This window comes from Cnephaeus nilssonii, assembly GCF_951640355.1.
Source record: "Cnephaeus nilssonii genome assembly, chromosome: 1".
NCBI lineage: Eukaryota > Metazoa > Chordata > Mammalia > Chiroptera > Vespertilionidae > Cnephaeus > Cnephaeus nilssonii.
Genome location: NC_137072.1, coordinates 51,304,676 through 51,326,511, shown reverse-complemented (window position 1 = coordinate 51,326,511; position 21,836 = coordinate 51,304,676). Strand labels below are relative to the sequence as shown.

Genomic DNA, 21,836 nt, shown 5'->3' with positions numbered 1-21,836 from the left:
TGAAGGACACAGAATGAATTATATAATACTAGAGGCCCGATGCACGAAATTCTTGCAAGAGTAGGCCTTCCTTCCCCCAGCTTCCGGCACCGGCTTCCCTCTGGCAACCAGGACCCATGCTTCCCTCACAGCCCCAGCTCGTCCATTCTAATTAGCATATTACACTTTTATTATTATAGATTTGTTCTCTGAGAAGTTCTTTTATTATGATTACATTCAAAATGCACTTGTTTTATTTTGCACAATCACACTGTATTTCCATCTCTGATGCCCCTTATTCCACTGCACTGGAACCATCAGGAAAGTGAAATAAGAAAAGAAGAAAGTGTCCAAGGATTATCTTGTACCTTTTATCATCTTGCATCTTAGAACAGCAGAATACAGCGGATGCTGGAAAAATAAAAGTGCAATGTTAAAATGTTTGAATTGCTTGAGAAACAATGATTTCAGCAAAGCAATTTTGCACTATATCATGAGAGTCTGCATTGCCTAACCATGTCCAACCCCAACTCCATCTTCACCTTAGTTCACCTATATGAAATATCACCACACCATCTGATTGGGATATCTTTTGTATCACCATCTGGACCAGCCATGAATGGAAGCCCCCAGCTTTCAGCACTGTTTCTTCTGGCTGCATGACCACAAAAACATTAAAACCCTCTGCTACAGCTTCTGATAAGCTTTGACTAGCCCTAGAATATAGTCCCATGTCTAGTTAGGGAAGAAAAAATGGGTTCCCTTGGTTCCTTTCCTTTGGCAGTTTACTTACTGCTTGCTAAATCCCTTCCCTCCACTCTCCATAATTTTTTCCTATAATTTCATAAGAGATTCCTTGACTTTTCATTTCCGATTTAATGGCTGACATGCTAGGTCAAAACCAACACGGTATAATAGTGTAAAATTTAAAAACATAGATTAAACTTATTTAAACACTGCTTAACAAGTAAAGAATATAGGTACAGTTGGAGAAGGAAGATGTGCTTGCAATCAGAATGAGGAAATCAAAACATTCATCACAGGAGTAATCCCCCATTTATTGCTTATTGCTTGTTTTCCACTGTATCTTCAGCACTTAGGACACTCGTGGCATAGAGTGTGCCATCACTACATACGTTTTGACTGAGTAAATGAATGTATGAACACAATGAGTGAAAAATCTATCCTTGAAGGTGTGCTAGCTAAAGCAGACTGACCATTTGTCAGAAATAATGCAGAAAGGATTTGTGTCCTGGGTGGAGCCTAAACTTCTGCCTCTAAGATTCCTTGTAAGACTCTAGTAAAGTCAGCTCATTTATTCTAGATTATTTCTTTAACCAGAAAAATAACATATAATTAACTAATGTGGGTTAGAAAGTTTCTTAGTGTTATACTAAATTCTTGAACATTTCCTTGAAATAGGTTGATGTGGGTCTTTCCCAAAGAAGGGCCTGAAGATAAGACCGTTTCTTATCCTAGTAGGAAATAGTGTGGAGCATATAAAAAATATTGAAGGCCCACGTAGCCATTTCTTTCTAACAAAACCTCTTAGAAATGCTTGAAGAATGATTTTCTCTGAATATAGTTCAGAATATGGAAGATTATAAAATAAAACACTCACACTTTTCCGGCATGGTACAACTCGAAAGCTTTGTGGATTTGGTCAAAAGGAAGTCGATGGGTTGCTAATAAATCTATATTAATTTTATTTTGCAGGTAACAAGTCACTAGTTGGGGAACACAGTCTCTGGTTTTGTAATCTGCAAAACAAAAAAAGCTATTGTAATAAGATTTGAGAAATACCAAAACAACGACAAGGAAAAAAAAAAATCAAATAAATCATGGAGATGGGTAAAGTGTTCCTCTGAAAATTTACCATTGAACATAAAAAATAATTGATTTGTACATCAGAAGCCATCGACTACTGCTGCTAAATGTGGCTTCCATAAATAGTTCTGTTACCTAGAACTCTTTTGAAGAAAAATTGGGCCAATCTTTACATGCTACTGAGTGGAAAATGATCCTTTTCACCTACCAGTCTTCGACCCACCTCAAGGTTTTACTATTGCACAACCATTTTCTCCTCTCTTTATTTACACAGATAGTGATGGCTTGGGGACTTACCATCAGAGGAATGGGTGGAGATGGGAATGTTAATTTATTAAAGCTGTTGCTCAGTGTTTCTCAGAAATAAGGGCTCCTCTGGGAAGGCAAAAATCAGTGCCAAAACACCAGGTTGGTGGATATAATTACCCAAAAGGCATTGCTGTTAAAATAGCACAACAAACTGAAGCCACCAATGTAGAATCAAAGTTGGCTGAATTATTTTGAACACTGAAAAAAATGCCAAAACTAATTTGCATGAGATAATGCTTTATTCAAACTTTAAAAAGTTGATTATTTAAGTAAACTAAAATTGATTTGCAAAACACACAAACTCATTGGAGAAGTCTTTGGAGACTTCTACCATTATAGCTGCGTTTCTTCAAGGAGAGGAATTTTGAATTCCATGTTTCTACAAAGTTAAAAATAATTTCATGAGATCAAAAAACTGGTACCATCTATTCATCCACCTACCTCCTAAACATACACCCTTCATTGTCCGTCCAGAGATAATCATTTCTGCTTCAAGACAAAGCTTTGTGTTTTGTGGAGCCACCCCAACAATCAGACAGACACCATAGCTCAGGTTGCAGGAATCCCAAGCAGCAAGCTGACAATGATAATCATCAATATAAGTACATTTCCTTTTATAAATAGCAATTACCACCAGAGGTGGAAGGAATTGTGAAGTTCCTAGATTTCTAACCTTTTCCTGGGCAGATGCTGCTTCAACTTCAACACTGCCAATGATGGGATCTCATTAGAGAACCAATAGAGTTTAGTGGTAAAAGCACAGACTCGGCTATTTGTGTGACCTTTAGGTAAGTTACTTAACCTTGAAATGCCTCAACTTCTTTATTTGTAAAAAAAAAAAAATAATACTATCTGCTTCATAGAGTTATGAGAATTAAGTGATTTGTCATTCTTAAAACATTTAGAACACTGTCTGGCAAATAGTAAGCACCATGTGTTTATTAAATAAAATACCCACTGCCTCAAAGGTCATACACTATATCTTGGTCTAACCTTCTTACTTGCCGCAACTTTCTGTCCTACTCATTTCTATTACAACAACAAACAAACAAACAAATATGTACATATTTGTGTGTGAAGGTTCATCTTTTTAAATCTATAAAGTCAATTTTCTAAAGATGTATAGTGCATTTCTTCATATCTATCTGTTTTTACTTCCTTTCTGGTTCTTAGCTCTGCTGTCTTCCCCCTTTTCCTCCATTTTGACTTATTTGTCTCTTTCCTATTGCCTATATTACTACTTCTACTTCATTCTTTGGCTAAGTACATTAGCTACATACTGAAATGTATTGAATGCCAAATTCCCTCTTCTAAACTGTAAGATCCAAGAGTGTGGTGCCTATTTTATTCACCCTTGTATCCCTAGAATGTAACACAGGTGCATAAAAGCTCATTTTTTCAAATGAATGGATGGTTCTGATATAGGACACACATAAATATCAGATGTGAATTAAATAACGTATATCATTAAATATAAATACATATATGAAGAAAGAGCTAGGAATAAAGAAAACGGAATATTGGTATTATGGGCCTTAGCATGTTTAAACATTGTATACTATAATGACATATCTTTAAGTATATATTTCTTTTATTTTCAAAACGAATTTATTGGGGTTACATTGGTTAACAAAAATTATATAGCTTTTGAGTATACAATTCTGTAATATATCGCCTGCATATTGTATTATGTGTTCACCATCCTAAGTCTAGTCTCCTTCTGTCACCATTTATTCCCCCTTTTAGCCTCTTCTATCTGCCAGCTCCTTTCCCTCTGATAATCAGCATACTTTTGTTTGTGTTTATGAGTATTTTGTTGCTGTTGTTAATCCCTTCACCTATTTTACCCAATCCCCTTGCTCCACTCCTCTCTGAAGTCTGTCAGTTGTTCCTCTATCAATGAGTCTGTTTCTATTTTGTTTGTTTATAAAAAATGAATGCTTTAGAGTAAATTTATTTATTTATTTTTTTCATTTGGAGTTCATAGTTCCAAAACATATGCTCAGGAGATTTTTTTCTTATCTGCACGAGGATATTTAAAGTGTGTCCATTGGTTAAACATCTACTCATTGTGCCCCAAGCCTACGTACCATGGTATCAGGGAGTCCAATGGCCTCAAAGGCAAAGTCAACACCAACGACTGTCATTTCCTTGATCACCTGCTGGACTGGCTTCTTGAGGTTCCGAGGATTCAGACAATCAGTGACCCCTAAAGCTCTTGCCCGGGGAAATTTTTCCTCATTGATATCAACTCCGATGATTCTAGAAGCACCAGAGGCTTTGCAGCCCATGACAATGGCTGAGCCTATTCCTCCAAGTCCAAAGACCACACAGATAGAACCGGGGGTGACCTACAAATTCACAAGACATGTTTGTATTAGGAATCAAACCTGGACATGTGTAATTAAGAAAACAAAGAAACAAACCAACAAATAAAAGCAACCGTTGAGACTTTCGGAACACCAGTTGAAACATTGGTGTAGTTTTAATGTTTTCTAGGCAAATCAACATGACGCATATTATTACACAGGGGTCTTCCTCACCTTGGCTGAGTGAACAGCAGCCCAATAGCCTGTAGGTACCACACAGCTTATGAGACAAATTTTATCCATAGGAGCAGCATCATCAATTTTTGCCACCGCAAACTCAGGCACCACAGTGTATTCAGTGAAGGTGCTTGTGCGGAAAGAGTGATAAATCTTTTTTCCTTGGCAGGTAAATCTGCTCGTCCCATCCATCAGTAATCCAGAACAAGGTAGAACACTAATCCACAGTGACACAGACACAGGCACAGGTACCGGCATGGACATGGAGTTTAAAGAGAAAAGTGAGCACCTTTAGCTCCAGGCCAATGCTTGCACAACATAAACAATTTAGTAAAAGAGTGAGGGGTTAATCTACTAACTCTTGTTTCTCACAGAAGTTGCCCTTGAGGTGCAAGCAGGAATTGCATTCTCTACACTGTGGAATAGCGAGTGTGAGGACTTTATCTCCTATATTTAGGGGAAAAAAAAAGTGATCATTAGTTAAAATTATTTTTGGAGCAGATATACCATAATATGTTTATAAAGATTTCATTGGATGACTTGAAAACTCGGTGTGGACAGATTACAGCGCCAGTATAACATTTCCCATGGTTGTTTGGCAGAAGAAACGACATAACCTGGTTTCAGAAATGCCATTATTCTTTTGGGCAAATAATGGAAATTTGGAGATATTCCCTGTTTGATAGAGAGTTGTAAGTTGGCTTGCCTCTTTTCTGGCAATAGAATAATGAAATCAGGAATGAACCTTAGAGATGTCATCTAGTTTAATCCCTTTGAAAGATTTAAGTTCCAGAGTAGTTGTCACCTGCCTAAAGTGGCCTGGCTAGATAACAGCAGAACTGTCTTTACTGAGTCCCACTACCCCACATTCATGCTATTCATATATAGGTCATCAACTATAATGCTATCGCTATCACATATATGAAATAAAATGCCTCTGATTATTATATCCACTCTCACTATTATATTGTTATTAGGAGGCCTCCTCATCTCTCCCCACACTGACCCATAGTAGACAGACCTCGGACATGTTTTCTTTAGTGAGGCTAAGTTCCAAGACATGGTAACTTCAGAGAATAAAAGTAATCCCCCTTCCTGCTTCTGGAGCACTTTCTATGGAGGGTGGCTTTTAAGTTGCAGAGTTGTGCGAAAAATATTGATTAATATTTGGATCCAGTCACTAGCTAGCCTTTCTGGACCCTAGGGTGACAGACTAAGTAGGGTCAGGGAAGAAAATTAACATGATCATCACAACTTACAAAGGCCTCATCAGAGGTCTATAATGTTCTTATACTGGTCCTTACAAACTTTTATAGTGCAGAAACTACTCCCCTTTGGCCTCTTGCAGAGCTTAGTTGGCATTAAAAAAATCGCCTGTAGGTTTAGATAAGGCACATCTTACCTTCACTGACCAAAGGTACTGGATCTCAAATTCAGAAGTTCTGCTCTTATCCTTTCTCTTCAAGTGCTCATCATTTTCAATAAAACTTGCACTGGAATTTTTTAGCTGAAGAGGAGTTACAGTATATATCCATCCTATTTGCATTATGTTCTTGGAATATGCAAAGGCCATGACTTTCTACTTTTGTCCCTCCTACTATAACTAGTGTCATATGTAGAGTAGACATCCATACTTGCTTGGCAAATGAATACCTTTTTTTTTTTTTTTTAATTTCTTTATTGATTAAGGTGTCACATATTTGTCCTCATCCCCCCATTCCCATCCCACACCCCTCCCCATGGATGCCCCAACCCCCTGTTGAACTTAACCATTGGTTAGGCTCTTATGCATGCACACAAGACCTTTGGTTGATCTCTCCCTTCTCCCCCCACCCTCCCCTATCCTCCCTCTGAGGCCCGATAGTCCGATCGATGCCTCCTTGTTTCTGGTTCTGTTCTTGTTCATCAGTCCATGTTGTTCATCATTTCCCCTAGATGAGCGAAATCATGTGTCACTAGAGATATACTTATAAGAATTGAATGTGCGACGAGCAATAATAGTTATGCTGACAGGCAAATGAATCAGTCTGTAGTGAGTTTCTTTCTGGACCAACAGTTCTTTTGAGACCCAATATCAATGTCCACCAGTTCCTTATGAGTACATGTCGGCACTGACCCCTCAGCTCTGGATGGTGGACAAATGGTGGTAATGCAGGTCCGACTCCCTCTGGTTTGGTCTCGGCCGGACCCAGGGGCACGGCTTCACCCGGATCCAGGGGCCCACGGCCTCACCCGGACCCGGGGCCGGGCTCACCCGGATCCAGGGGCCCACGGCCTCACCCGGACCCGAGACCCAGGCTCACCCGGATCCAGGGGCCCACGGCCTCACCCGGACCCGGGACCCAGGCTCACCCGGATCCTGGGGCCCACGGCCTCACCCGGACCCGGGACCCAGGCTCACCCGGATCCAGGGGCCCACGGCCTCACCCGGACCCGGGACCCAGGCTCACCCGGATCCAGGGGCCCACGGCCTCACCCGGACCCGGGACCCAGGCTCACCCGGATCCAGGGGCCCACGGCCTCACCCGGACCCGGGACCCAGGCTCACCCGGATCCAGGGGCCCACGGCCTCACCCGGACCCGGGGCCAGGCTCACCCGGATCCAGGGGTCCACGGCCTCACCCGGACCCGGGACCCAGGCTCACCCTGACCCAGTTCCCAGCCTCACCCGGACCCAGGGGCGCACAGCTTCACCCGGATCCGGGACCCAGCGGGGTTTCGTCTTCTTGATCCCATTTCCTGTTGGTCAATTCCATCTCAGTAATTCCTTCGGCTATTTTCTCAGAGCTCCAGGGCAGCCGCCGCAGAACTCGTTGGGCGGCGGGCTCGGCGAAGCTCCGGTGTGCCCGGTGCGCGGCAGCGGGCTGGTCCGGGGTGGCTGCGTCGGCCCTTGGGTCTGCAGCGGTGGCCAGTCACCGAGCGTGCGCACCTGGCCGCTTCCGGGGCGTTGAGATTCTTGAAGGACTCGGAGGTCAGCAAGCACGGAGTCTCCCACCCCATGTCTCCCAGTGGCTCGTCTGTCCGTGCTCGGCAGCGAGTGGGGCCTTCCCCTCAGCCGGAGACCGCCGGGGGAACTGCGCCGAGCACGTTCCAGGCCGCCACTGTGTCGCCTGAGCCGTAGTTCTTAAAGTGTGATCTTTGGATCACCGGCATCAGCATCATCCCGAGTACCCCTCTCTTTTATTCTAGTTGTAGAGCATCTGCTCAGTCAGCCCTCCGGTGGTTCTGGATGGTGTCTGCTCTGCTCTCCTGTTGTAGTCTCAAAATTGTTGTGGTAGGCAACAATCAGGCTTCCGCCCTATGCCTCCATCTTGGTCTTCCTTTGTATAGTTAAGTCTTGATTGTTGTTGGTGTCGCTGGGAGGAATTGTCCTCCAGGCCAATTGGCCGTGCAGATCCTCTGTGTCTATAAAGGAAGAGTTGCTGTGTAGGAGACAGATTTTTGGGCCGGGTCTTGGTGCAGCAAGGCTTTGGCGCTCACTGAGTCTGCCTCTGGAATGTGTCCTTTATGAGAGTGGTTGAAATCTGGTGTCATCTCACACCGACCACTAGATGCCCTCGTTTCTGGGTCTCCAATGGTGTGTAGGTCAGCTACTACCTGAGACCACTCAGCAGGACTTAAGGCAAGAACTGCAGTTTCCTCCTCCTGTCTGAGCGTCCCTAGAGCAGTCCGACTAGGACCGCAGTTTATCTGGTCAAGCTGCCATAGGGCAGGCCACCCACATGCAAAAACCGTTGCTTGGAGCCCAGGTGGGCCTGCAAGACGTGCGGGGCGGACCTGCAAAACGAGCGGGGCGGGTCCCAGGGCGGGGCGAGTCTCAGGGCGGGGCGGGGCCTCAGGGCGCCACCAGGCCATGGCGTGGCGAACCGCACTGGCTGCAAGTCTGCTTTTTCTGCTTTCCACGTTTCTAACCCCCCTCAGTTCCGCACTCCAATGCAGCAAACACTGATTGCTGGGCGCACCTCCACAAGGAAGTCACTCCCACTCTCCGATCCAAAGGCCGAGAGTCCAGCCTCTCCCCGAAGGCGTCTGGGGAGCTAATCTCCCCTAGGGTTGGAACATAAGCCACAAGTCCCTTCCCCCGACCCACGCGCCTCCGCACCTCAGCTCCTCCAGAGTTCGCTCTTTCCTCTTCTCTCTAAGCTGTAAATCCACCATTCAGCCAGCTCTCCTGTGGTTCTGGGTGGCTCTGTGCGCGGCGAAGTTCCTTTGTTTAACTTTGAAATTGCTGTGCGCGAAGTTCCTTTGTTTGACTTTGCTGCCTTTTTGGTTCTCCTCTCTCAAAATGGCTAGAGGACTTGAATGTAAGACAGGAAGTCCTAAGAATCCTCTAAGTTGGTGTTGGCGGTCTCCGGGGCCCCGAGGATCTCAGTGGGGAGCTGGGCCAGGTCGGTGACGCGGGTGGGCCCGTCTCGCAGAAAGATGGTCTCTTCCTTCACCGAGAGCCGCTGCGCCGAGTCCGTGGCCGCCGCCACAGCAGCTGCCGCGGCGTCCACGAGCTCATGGCCCCGGCTGCGGTGTTGTCTGAGAGGAGCAGCCGCTCGGTCTGGGGAGACGCGAGCAGGAGTCGCCGCGCTCACCAGTCCATCTTTTAGTTGTTTTTCCGAAACTGCCATGCGAGGCAACAGATCAGCCGTTCAGCTCCGCCGCCATCTTTTCCACCCCAAATGAATACCTTGATGGCAGGTTGTGAATGTTCTGACCATGCACTTTACTAAATCTTTGTGTGCGTGGCTACAGGCTGTGAGTGTTTCTAGTATCTTAATCTGTGTGACTGCTTTTATTCACTCTGATCATTTCAGACATGCTCAGAATAGGTATGCCAAGGTCCCTTTCGATTAGTCTGGGAAAGAGCGTATACTTGCTTTCTTTGACTCTTTGAAATAGCATTATCATCCTATTAATGAAAATTCAAGTTCTATATTCTAGTTGTTTAGAACATTTATTCATTTGTCAAACCCATTCAATGTACTTTACCCCCAGGACAGGCCCTGTACTAAGCATTTGGGGAATATATATATATATATATATATATATATATATATATATATATATAAAACTGTCCCTGACCCTAAGAGCCTTTCAATCTGTTTAGAAGTCCAGTGGTCCTCTCTCAACTTTCATTTGTCTATGTAATGCCGGTGGTCTTGATCCGGCATGTAGAAGGGTTCAGCCATCTGGAGAAGGGCTGTGCGTAAATTAAATTAGAGTCCAGAGATGAAACAATTTTGAAAGGCATTTGGAGGTAGGGGGGCAGAAGAGCTTGGCTAAAGAAACCAAGTTCCCCTCGTCTCAGGACCCCTTGTTTTTATTAACACAAATTGTCCTAAGCTGAGGTAGGGTTTCTTATACACAGTCCATTGCCAGATTGGGGAATTACCTCCGGCTGTTTAGGTGTTTGGCCAGTAGGAGGCAATAACATGTAGATTAAGAGGTCCTGAGCTGTCTGGCAGCAACCAATGATTTTATGCATCCTTTTCAGGTTTGGGGAAATGCCTTTAGCCATTCTCAACAGGCGATAACATATGTGACTCAGCCCTTGTTGAGTCCCCACGTTCCATCAACCTTTCAATGAAACTCTTGCAATTATGACATGCTGGAATATATACTTGGCCCAACCACTGCCCCTGGATTGCTAGAGATGACAGCAGGGAAACTGTGTGACTCTTGAAATGACTAGATACATTTAAGATCATGATATATGATTAGTTAGGAGAATCTAGAGGTAAACCAAGTTATTTCTTTTATAAATATGTTAATGCATATTAAGTTTCTTCACTGTGTAAGGACAGCTCTTTGGCAGGTTGTTCACGGAAAGGCTTTTATGGCCCATTACCCACCTGGTTTCACTGAGCTCACTCCTGTGCCAATACTCTCCACAATACCAGCTCCTTCATGGCCTGGGATGAAAGGGAAATGCATGGGGAATAATCCTTTCAGCGCATGATCATCAGTACCACAGATCCCTGTAGATTTTAGCTGCATAGAAATTAAGGGACAAAAGATCAATTGGTTTGGATTTTTTTCTCTTTCTTTTATCTGAGGCTAAATTTTTACCAGAATTATCTCTTTGATATTTATAACAACTCTCAGAGGAACGCAGGGCAGGCCTTATTACCCCAAACCTAGAGGTGAGGAAAGGGGGATTCAAAGATTTGGAATGACTTGCACAAAGTCACATGGTGCATGTTTCAGACCTGGAAATAAACTGAGGTTTTTAAAAAACTACTTGGTACAGCTCATGTCATAAAAACAGTTTTGACATATGAAGGGCAATTACAATGAAGAACTTTTTGATCATGTATCAATAACACCATCTTTGAGGTGAAAAACTGAAAGCTTTTCCTTTAAGATCAGAAACAAGACAAGGATGCCCACTCTTGTCACTATTATTCAAAATAGTAGTACAAGTCTTAGCCTGAGTAATCAGGCAAGAGAAAGAAATAAAAGGTATGCAAATTTGAAAAAAAATTAAAACTGTCACTATTTGCAGATGACATGATTATATATAGAGAAAACCCTAAAGATTACACCAAAAGACTATTAGAAAAAATATACAAATACAATAATGTTGCAGGATATAAAATCAAGGTACAAAAATCCATTGCATTTCTCTATACTACTAATAAAAAATCAGTAAAAGAAATGAAGAAAACAATCCATTTATTATTGCAGCCAAAAAGATAAAATGCCTAGGAATAAATTTAACAAAAGAAGTGAAGGTTTTATACATTGAAAACTATAAGACATTGTTGAAAGAAATTGAAGAAGACACACAAAAAAGGAAAGATATTGTGTTTGTGGATTGGAAGAATTAACATAGTTAAAATGATCATATTACGTAAAGCAATATACAGACTTAATGCAATCCTCATCAAAGTCTCAGTGGAATTTTTCAAATAAATAGAACAAAAAATCTTTGAATTTGTAATGAGTCACAAAAGATCCTGAATAGCCAAAATAATCCTGAGAAATAGAGAACGAAGTCAGAGGTATCATACTCCCTGACTTCAAATTATACTACAAAGCTACAACAATAAAAAAGTATGGCATTGGAAAAAACAACAGACCAATGGAACAGAATTAAGAGCCCAGAAATAAACCAACACATACATAGATAACTAATTTTTTACAAAGGAGCTGAAAACATACAATGGAGAAAGGAATGCCTTTTCAATAAATGATGTTAGGAAAACTGGAAAGTCACATGTAAAAGAATAAAACTAGATTGCTATCTGATACCATACACAGAAAATAATTTAAAGACTTGAATATAAGACCTGAAACAATAAAATACATAGAAGAAAACATGGGTGCTAAACTTATGGACCTTGGTCTCAGAGAGTCTTTTATGAACTTGACAAAAGAGGTAAGGGAAGTGGCACCAAAAGTTAATGAAAGAGACTACATCAAACTTAAAAGCTTTTGCACAGCTAAAGAAACAATCAACAAAGCAAAAAAGCAACCAACCAAATGGGGGAAGATATTTGCAAATAATACCTCTGATAATAATATCCAAACTGGCTACTATATGACCCCAGTAATCCTTTTTCTGGATATCTACCTGAAAAATCTGGAAACCTTATTTGTAATTATATATGTTCCTCTATGTTCACTGAAGCATTATTCACAATAGTCAAGACATGAAACCACCTAAGTGTCCCTTGATGGATAAAGAAGATAAAGAAGATGTGGTACATATATTCAATGAAATAGTACTCAGCCATAAAAAAGATGAAATATTGCCATTTGGAACATGGATGGATCTTGAGAGTATCACGCTAAGTAAAATTAGTCAGATGGAAAAGGAAAATAACCATATGATTTGACTCATATGTAGGATACAGAACAGAGAGCAACACATGAACAAGCAAAACAAACAAACAAACAAACTCATAGACACACAGTATCGTAGTTACCAGAGAGGAAGGGAGGTGGCAGGAGAATAAAGAAGGTAAATCAAATATATGGTGATGGAAGGAGATCTGACTTTGGGTGGTGAACAAACAATGCAATGTACAGATAATGTATTATAGAATTGTACAACTGGAGCACATATAATGTTATTAACTAATGTTACCCTGGTAAATTTAACTTAAAAATAGCACCACTATTGGTGCTAGAATTTTAAGCCTAATATTGGGGAATATTTTTTCCAATACTTTGGGAAAATAGATTTAAAAAAATTTTAAGTTTTACATTCAAAAATATTCTTTACACTAATAGTGTAAAATGAATTTAAGTTAAAGTAACTGTTGCAAAATTTAACTAACATAGTTTCTAAGTCTTCTTGTCTGTGAATAGGTTCAACCCAATTTTATGAAATGATCATAAAAATGAGACATTTCATGTCCCACAGCTTCTATATTATTGCTTTGCCTAGCGGATGGTCAGAAAAGCATACGCCCAGGCATCCTGACTAGCTTTCCAGTACCTGTAGTGGGAAACACAGCATTTCTGGCTGAGACACTGAGAACAACTCTGGCATGTGATTTCAGCAAATGGGTGAGGAGATATGCTCACAAGAAATATGCTGTGGTTTTGGTTCCAACAGTGCTAAAATAGCTTCAAGATTCAAGGCTAAAAGCATTATCTTAGGTATGCAGCAGGCTAGAATATCCTTATTAATTTTATTCTACATATAAAATAAAAATATGCAATTATTTGTCGGAAGCTGTCCTTAGCATAAACTGGAGGTAGGATGGTCTGTTCTTTGAGAAAATCCAGTCCTTAACCTTGATTAAAAAAAAAAAAAAAATATATATATATATATATATATATATATATATATATATATATATATATATATATAAAATAATAATAATAATTTTTTTATCCTCACCCAAGGACATGCTTAGAGAGAGGAAGAAGTGAGAGAGAGACACATCAATGTGAGAAAAAACATATATATATATATTAGAGGCTGATGCACGAAGATTCGTGCAAGAATGGGCCTTCCTTCCCCTGGCTGCCGGCACTGCCTTCACTCCGGCTAGAGCCGCCTTTCTGCCTTCCTATGCTGCCCAGAGGCCCAGAGCAGCTGGGGCGGTGCGGCAAGCCTGCATTGTCACCATGGCAATGATGCAAGCGTCCCACCTCTGGTCACTAGGCGCCTGTGTATTCAAATTAACCCACAATTTTTGTTGGATTAATTTGCATACTCATTCCTGATTGGTTGGTGGGCATCACAAACGTATGGTCAATTTGCATCTTTCTCTTTTATTAGTGTAGAGGGGTTAGCTTCTGTATGTGGTCTGCTCGGGGGTCAAAATCACAAACTTTTGGTACACAGAATGACACTCAACCAACTGAGCCACTCTGGCCAGGCCTCAACCTTGATTTTATTCAGGATTCAAAGTGATATTGTTCAGGTCCTTGCTGTGTAACTTTCACCATGGTAAGCTATTCTGGATTTATTATTTAAGGTGCAGCCTCTGTAGTTAAGGAGCATATCAATGTAAGAACAGAAAACATTGGCTAATTACTAAATATTTCAATGATGATGATCTAGTACACAATAATTAAGGCTTAATTAAATGCACTTTGTATGAATGAAATAGATGATGTAACGTCTCAATAGCGGTCAGTTACCAAACACCTTCCTTTGTGTACATTCTTATCACCTTTCTTTTTTCTTTTCAACCTCTCTCATTGGTGAAAAAAAGTCTTTACCATAACAACAGACAGTTGATAATTTATTTAGTGTTAGTTCTCATATTTTCCTGTTTTATCTTTCATTGCCCAACTATCTTTTTCTACTTTCCTCCTTCCCTCCATCTCTCTTTCTTTCTGGCATCCTTCTAATTCCCTTCCTTTCTTTTCTTTGTTACTCTTTGAACCATCCTTCTATACCTTCTACTTTGATTCATTAGGGACTAGAAGCACATAGCTTTAAGTGTTTGTTGCATTCATTGAATCAAGTCTTGAATTTCCTGGTCTTAAATTAGAAGATAGGTGATTTTAATGTTTAATAAGACTTTAAGCAAAAATACTCTTAATCTTGCATATTTAATGATTTCATAAAATTTGAGATATACTGATTGAGAGGTTGATTTGAGAGCGGTGAGGGGCCTTTGACAGATCAATGTTTTCCAGTCCCTGGTCTAAGCTCTGTTCAATTATTGTTAACGCTTTCAAATCAGAGTCCAGCTGCTCGTTCTTAGAAATTGAAATTTACACATGGTGCACTTTTTCAGAGAAATTCTGACATTTTTTAAACATCTGAACACAACATAATTGAGATATAAAGTAAGTCTGTTAGTCACTAAATATTCATTTGTATCATAGAAATATGGGGAAATGCATTCTTTGTCTTTTTCCCCAAAATGAAAAGTATGTAACACTTAAAACACATTCTAGATCACATTGTCAAGTATATTGGCCTATGATATTATATAATTTAAGTAAAAAATTTAATACTAAGTAATACTATAATAAAAGTAATTGTATTGGTGAGTGGACTGCCAATATTTTACTATTATTAAGAATATCTCAAACATTCATTGACTGCATTCATTTATCTTAATTTTTACATTGTCTTTTACTACGTGAACAGACTAAAACTACAAATTATATAGTTAAATACTAAGACAGGGTTTCGTGCATTTATCTTCAAAGGTAAAGATTAAAAGTCTTAGATTTACCTTAATACGAACTTCTCCAGCCTTTGGAGGCGCCACCTGAACTTCCTCAATTGCAAGAGAATTTGTTTCCCAGGCAATGGCTGCCCGGCACGTAATTGTCTGTTGACAGGACAATAAAACGACATCATTAGCAATAACATTTAACTTTTATTCTGATCACACAAATGGCACAAATGTGTTAAAATTTGTAACAATGTAAAAATAATAAAGACACAGGAAAAAGATCATTGCAATTTCAGGATCAAGCTGTTGAAATTTTAGCATATATCCTTCTAGTCTCTTACAGTATTTTTATGTTGCTGAGATCATGTCACATAAGCATTTTTTATTCTGCTCTTTTGCTAATAATAGCCATCATGTATTGAACATTTACCCTTTACTTGTTCATAAGCATTTTCTCATGACTTTAAAATGCTATGAAATCATAATTTTAAGTGGCTACTTTTATTTCATCATTTGAATGTGTCCTAATTTGCTTAATCAGTAATTACCAAGACAGGTAGTTATTTACATTGTTTTGAGTAACATAAAGAATATTGTGAACAACTTTGTTTATAATTTTGACTTGCCTGACTTTCTTAAGTAAGAATTACTTTGGAAATGATAGAGAAATTGTTAAGACTAAATTGATTTCCAAATCTCTTTATAGGATGGTTGAGATATATGGCACCATTCATAGAAATATAAAAGAATATCTATATCGTCATTGATTTCACTCTCCTTAGCATTGATTATAAGTCATTAAAATATAATAACAGACAGGCAAAAAATCTAGTTATTTCATTTAATTAGTATATTTTGAAAGTTAATGATGTTCAATTTTTTTTATGTTTATATTAATTGCACATATTATTCTCTATTGTGAAATGTTTAGTTATATAATTTACATAAGTATCTACTGACATCTTGCTGTGTTTTTTTTTAAATCATTTGACCTCATGAAAGCAGTCACCTGTTGTCTGTCAACTTGTCACATTATTTTCCCCTGCTGATTTCTGACCTGTAATTTTTTATGAAGGTATATGCATGCACACACATAAACACACATTTTTAAATTTTGGTTTATAAAAGTATCTTTTTCTTTGTTTTTTTTTTTTATTCCATCTCTATATTTTGAAAATTCTTAGAGACCAAATAAACATTTCTTATCCTCTTTCTAGATTTTTATAGTTTGATTTTAAAATATTTCTTTTGAATTCAACTGAAAATTATTTTGTTGTGTGAAGTTATGGAACCTAAATGAATCATCCCAAGATGAACTCTTGTTTCTTCTGTTTCTGCTTAAATTAGGGGGAAAGAAGGGGGACATCTGTAATACGTTCAACAATATAAATAAATTAAAAATAAAAGAACTCAGATGATTCTAAACCAAAGATATCTCAACAACAATAAAAGAAACATGAAACTACACCATTTTTAAGATTGCTAAGTTAAATACATCCCTCCCATAATGGAGACCAAAGAGAAATAATAATGTGTATCAGTAGATGTTACAGTTACAAATACAAAATATAAAAAATTAACAACTTTACTATATGTGTTTACATTTACAAGTTTCTTTTTGGAAACTGCTTCTATTCTGCTTATCTTTCTCTCTATTCTTGCACCAGCACCTCAATGCTTCAAATACTTAAACTTTTTGATGTATCTTAATACCAGACACTAGTACCCTTCATAATTTTATGTATACTCTATTTGCAAGTTTACTACCCTACAAATTGTAACATATACTGAACTGGATAAATCTGTTATGTCTTTAGGAATTTAGATACTAAAGAAGAGATAATAAATGCCTTAAAATACAGAGAAAAGGGACAAATGCCACAAAAATTTTTAAAGAAAATGTTATAGAAAATATTACTTTCCCCCTGGGAATAGAATTATTCTGCTTTCACTTATCAAACTCAAGTGAGAATATATAGTTTATGAAAAAACTTTCCTAGTTTCAAAAAGGATACACATTCAAGGAAAAACAACTAGAAAACTCTTCCAGTTAAGGTAGCAGAGTAGGTAAATGCTGCGCTCACCTCCTCCCAAGATCACATCAGAACTACAACTGAATTATAGAACAACCACGCTTGAGAACCACTAGATTAGTTGAACAGAACACCTATAACTAAGGCTATAAAGACGAAGCCATGTTGAGACTGGTTGGAAGGGCAGGGATGTGAAATGGTGCTTCTCCTGACCAATGGTTAAGAATAGGGAAAATATCTTGACTGCAGAGGACCCCTCATGCAAACTGCACTTCAGAAAGAAGCTTGCACTGAACTACCTGCCTCTGTACTGAACTGCCTGCCTCTGTACTGAACTGCCTGCCTACACTGTGTTTCTGCTATCTGAACCAGCCCTTATAAAAGAGTTCCTGGAATCCTATCTCAACCAATAAGACTGAAGCTTCCTCCATCCAATCAGAGCTGTTCAGCTATGCCCCTCCCCCCTCCCCATGGTTCAGTTTTTTCACTGACTAATTAGAATGGCTCCATTTTGACCAATCACGACAGTGTCTTTTGAACCAATCAAACTTCGAGGATTGGGAGACCTCATTTGCATTAGGACAAACCCATCAGGAACCAGGGGTGGAAACTTCTGTCTATATAAGTCAGTTCCCCTGTAGCTTGGGGAGAGCACTTTCCCTTTCCACTGGAGCCGACCAGCACATGGCAGACTGGTGCAGAGCAGAGCAGAACTGTTTAGTCAAAGAGGGGCCTGGCCCCAGGACCACCTCTCCCAGGCCCTCCTAACAGCCATGTTATTTTCACACCTGTGCTGTGTCACAATTGAGATGTTTGGATTGCATAAAGTTTTCTTCTTTACTGCACCCCAAACTGGGAGTCCCGATGGTTTTGAATTGATCCCATAACCATCGGTTGACAGAAGCAAGAGGTCCCAGCTCCACACCGGGCTCCCCAGCTCAGCACCAGTGACAGGAAGGGGAATCCCCACCATGTCTGGCTGTGAAAGTCAGTGGGGATTCTATCTGGGTGAGAAAGAGGGCTGCTGTACACCCACAGGGCTCGAGTACAGACTCACCGGCTCACAAAGACTTGCCCTTAGCTCCAGAAACAAACAGAAGCTTAGAATGTACCAGGGACATATGAAGGAAGAGGAACTGTCTGGCTTCAGGTTGAGAACTGGAGGGGCAGCCCTCTCTGGAAAGAAGTGCTGGCAGGCACTATCGTTTCTTTGTTGAAGTCTCCTCACACAGCCATAGTCACTGAGTCTGAGTAGTCATTAACCTGGCTGACACTGCTTTGGCCCCATCCTGCTGATTCCCTGAGACCCTGCCCCACCCAACTTGTGCAACTTGTATAGAACATTCACTTTTTCAGTGACCGTTCTGTACAAGCAGCCAGCTTCGCCCATGCTGCGGACTTTTCTAAAATGTCTCAGAGATTCACAAACCCAGACAAACAGCAGCTGGCCTCAGAATGCCCTTACCTCTTGCTAAATGGCTCCAAGCCTGGCACTAGTGGCAGCTAACTTCAGTTCATAGCATAACCACTCCCAGGTGCTTCCAAGTCCAGGAAAGGCAATAATCAACTGTAGATCACTTTGTAGCTCGAGGCACAGGTAGCAGCTAATTGTGGCCTGCACTGGAGCCCCTCCCAAGAGGCTCCAGAATCAACACACCTTGTAGCTGGCTTCAGACCACACCAGAGTACCACCCAACTAGCACCACAAATGACACACCCAAAGGGTAGACTTGGCAGGCAGAGTCCCACTAAAATAAGTTCTGCTTCAGGGAGTCAGCCCCCTACCAAAAGCTCATGTGCTGTAGCCAGTCCTCACAGCCAACCAGCTGGAGGGCCAGTCCTCACCCACCGATGTGCCAACAGCAATCTAGTCTCAACTACAATAGGAGAGCACACACTTGCTCACACAAGGGCCACCGCTGGAGTACCCACAAGATATCTACCACATAAGATCACTTTATAAAGACTGGAGACACATAGAAGATCTACCTAATACATAGAAGCAAACACAGGGATACAGCTGAAATGAGGAAATAGAGAAGCACGTCCTTAATAAAGAACAGTGCAAAACCCCAGGAAAAGAAATAAGTAAAATGGAGACAAACAATCAACTACATATAGAGTTCAAAGTATTAGATATTCTGGGGAAGGAAATAAACATAGAATTCCAGGAAGCACAGAGAGTCCCAAACAAGATGAACCCAAGACACATCATAACTAAAATGCCAAAGTAAAGACAAAGAGATATTTTGTGCAAATGGAAACAAAATAAAAAGGTAGGGATACTTACATCAGACAAAATATTATACAAAATAGACTTTAAAACAAAGGCTATAACAGAGACAAAAAGAGCATTACATAATGAAAAAGGGATCAATCCAAGAACAGGATGTAACTCTTGTAAACATTTATGCACACAATGTAGGAGAACTTAAATGTCTAAAGCAAGTATTGGAACTGATATAATATTGAATGTCAACTATAATTGAAAAATTAAAATAAAAAAAATGGAAAACTCAGACAAGGGTAAAGAGGGAAAAACTGCAAATTTGGTACCAGCTATTACCGTTTTTAACATTTTAGGGTAAGTCTTTTCAATTGACATTCTATGTATGTGTATATTTGTATAATCATACTGAGAATGCTATTCTACAATCTACTCTCTCAGTTAACATTATGAATACTTTGCAGGTAATTTAAAATAACCACTTCAGACTTCATTGACTAATATATCACAATTTACTTAGTTTCCTGGTATTTAACCTATGTTGCTTCCAGTGTTATACTCTTAAAAATAATAAAGCAGTTAACATGTTTATAAAAACTACATAATTATTTCTGTGGAATAAAATTCTGAATCAAATGATAATTACATTTTCATGGTATTTGATACAATATTGTCAAACTATCACCCAAGAATTTTCTAGCAATTTATTTTCCCAACAGTGGCACATGAATTTTAATAACATTGGTTATTGGCATTAAATTCAGATTGGAGAAAATGATGTTTTTAACTTTGTTTCAATATGCAGTTTTGGGATAAGTAATCAAGATGATATGGATCTATTTTAAAGGTAGCACTTACTTTGCCCAAGGTATCCATGATGAATTTTCTGGTTTTCTTGGTGTCTTCTAGGGTATACCAGAGAGAACTTCACTTGTGGACTCTGCTTCTGTGCAAACAGGGTCACGTACTTACGGTTTTCATACACTGAAACGCATTAAAAAGCATTACACAATATGCGGAAGCCAGAGAGGTGAAGTGATTGCCCAACATGTAAGAGTGAAGGGCAGAAAGAAGTGTAAAGGAATCATTATGGAGGGGTTTGAGAGCAAGGATGCTTAATGAGGAGAGAAGCAGTTTGAAGGTAGCAATGGTGACTTAAAAGAAAGCATTGACAGATTTGAACAACCAAATAAGGTCAAGGGCAGAAATGCAACTGGGAGCATAAACTCAAATCAATTATATTTCAAAGGGATTTTGCCTCTTTTTTATGTGTCAGTACAGCATAATGGTTTAAAGCATGGATACTAGCACTAACAGACCTGCATTAAAATCTTTGGTTTGCCTTTTACTTGCTATGAAAGAAGGCAAGAAATTCAATCTCGCTGTGCTTCAGTTTCCCATCAGCAAGGTGAGGGTGATTATAGTAGTTCTTACCTCATAGGTTTGTTATAAGAACTAAGAGAGTTAACATATGATAAATGTTTAGAACATAGCATGGAATGAATATGTTTTTTCCATTATTACTGTGGTGTCTCTCAGCACACTGATTTCACTTTCTCACCACGAGCTTGCTTTTGCCAAATAGTGAGAAATATGGTCACAAAAAGACCATTTGATTCTTAAATCTAACAACTGCAACAAGACAGTTCAGGAGGTCTGTCTCTCATCTTAAGTAAAAAGTGTAAGGAAGGCTCTCCTTGCTCAGCTTCATCAGGTGCTTACTCCTGGACCAATGACATCTAGCCAAAGTTGTGGGTCTGGGGTAGAATTTGGCAGCTACTGTCATAGCCATGTTGATGCCCCTGAGCAGCTGAAGGTGGGTGGGGAAAATCACAGGGCAGGTTGGTTCCAATGTAAATTCTTGTTCACCAAGATCAAATGAAGTCTCAACATTGCTTGACAATCCAACATTGTCCTAGCCAAGCCACTGTGCAATTTCCTGAAATAACTGGCAGTCTTGCAACACTCATGTCAAATATATTACTATCCCCCCACCCCCATCCTCCTTCATTCCCCTCTCACTCAGGAGATAAACTTATAATACAGATAATTCATCCAGTCGCTCCATATCCAATCCATTAACAAGTTCTGCCAGCTCTGCCTCCAATATATCTCTCAAATCTGTTAGTGTTTAATGTCTAAATCCCTCCTCTAGAATGTAATGTTTTAAGAATTATGTCCTTGAATCTCTTGTTATATTTCTCTACTGCAAGTGTCTGGAAAAGTGCCTAATACATAGTAAGAGCTCAATAAGTATTTATTAAATGGAAGTTATCAATAAGATTTCCCTTAAGATGCTAATTACTAGTCATGTATCTGCACCTATACT

General features: G+C 39.8%; 1 protein-coding gene across 1 annotated transcript; it reads right to left on the bottom strand.

Moving 5' to 3' along the window:
• Positions 1 to 365: 365 nt before the first annotated feature.
• LOC307115679 (alcohol dehydrogenase 1-like) lies at positions 366 to 21,299 on the bottom strand (the record flags this gene model as incomplete). Its single annotated transcript, XM_079798997.1, has 10 exons — positions 366 to 390; positions 1,601 to 1,739; positions 2,557 to 2,692; positions 4,206 to 4,466; positions 4,659 to 4,878; positions 5,021 to 5,108; positions 10,502 to 10,640; positions 15,305 to 15,448; positions 20,424 to 20,491; positions 21,230 to 21,299. 10 exons carry the CDS (start codon positions 21,297 to 21,299, stop codon positions 366 to 368), a joined length of 1,290 nt encoding a protein of 429 aa, XP_079655123.1.
• Positions 21,300 to 21,836: the final 537 nt, after the last annotated feature.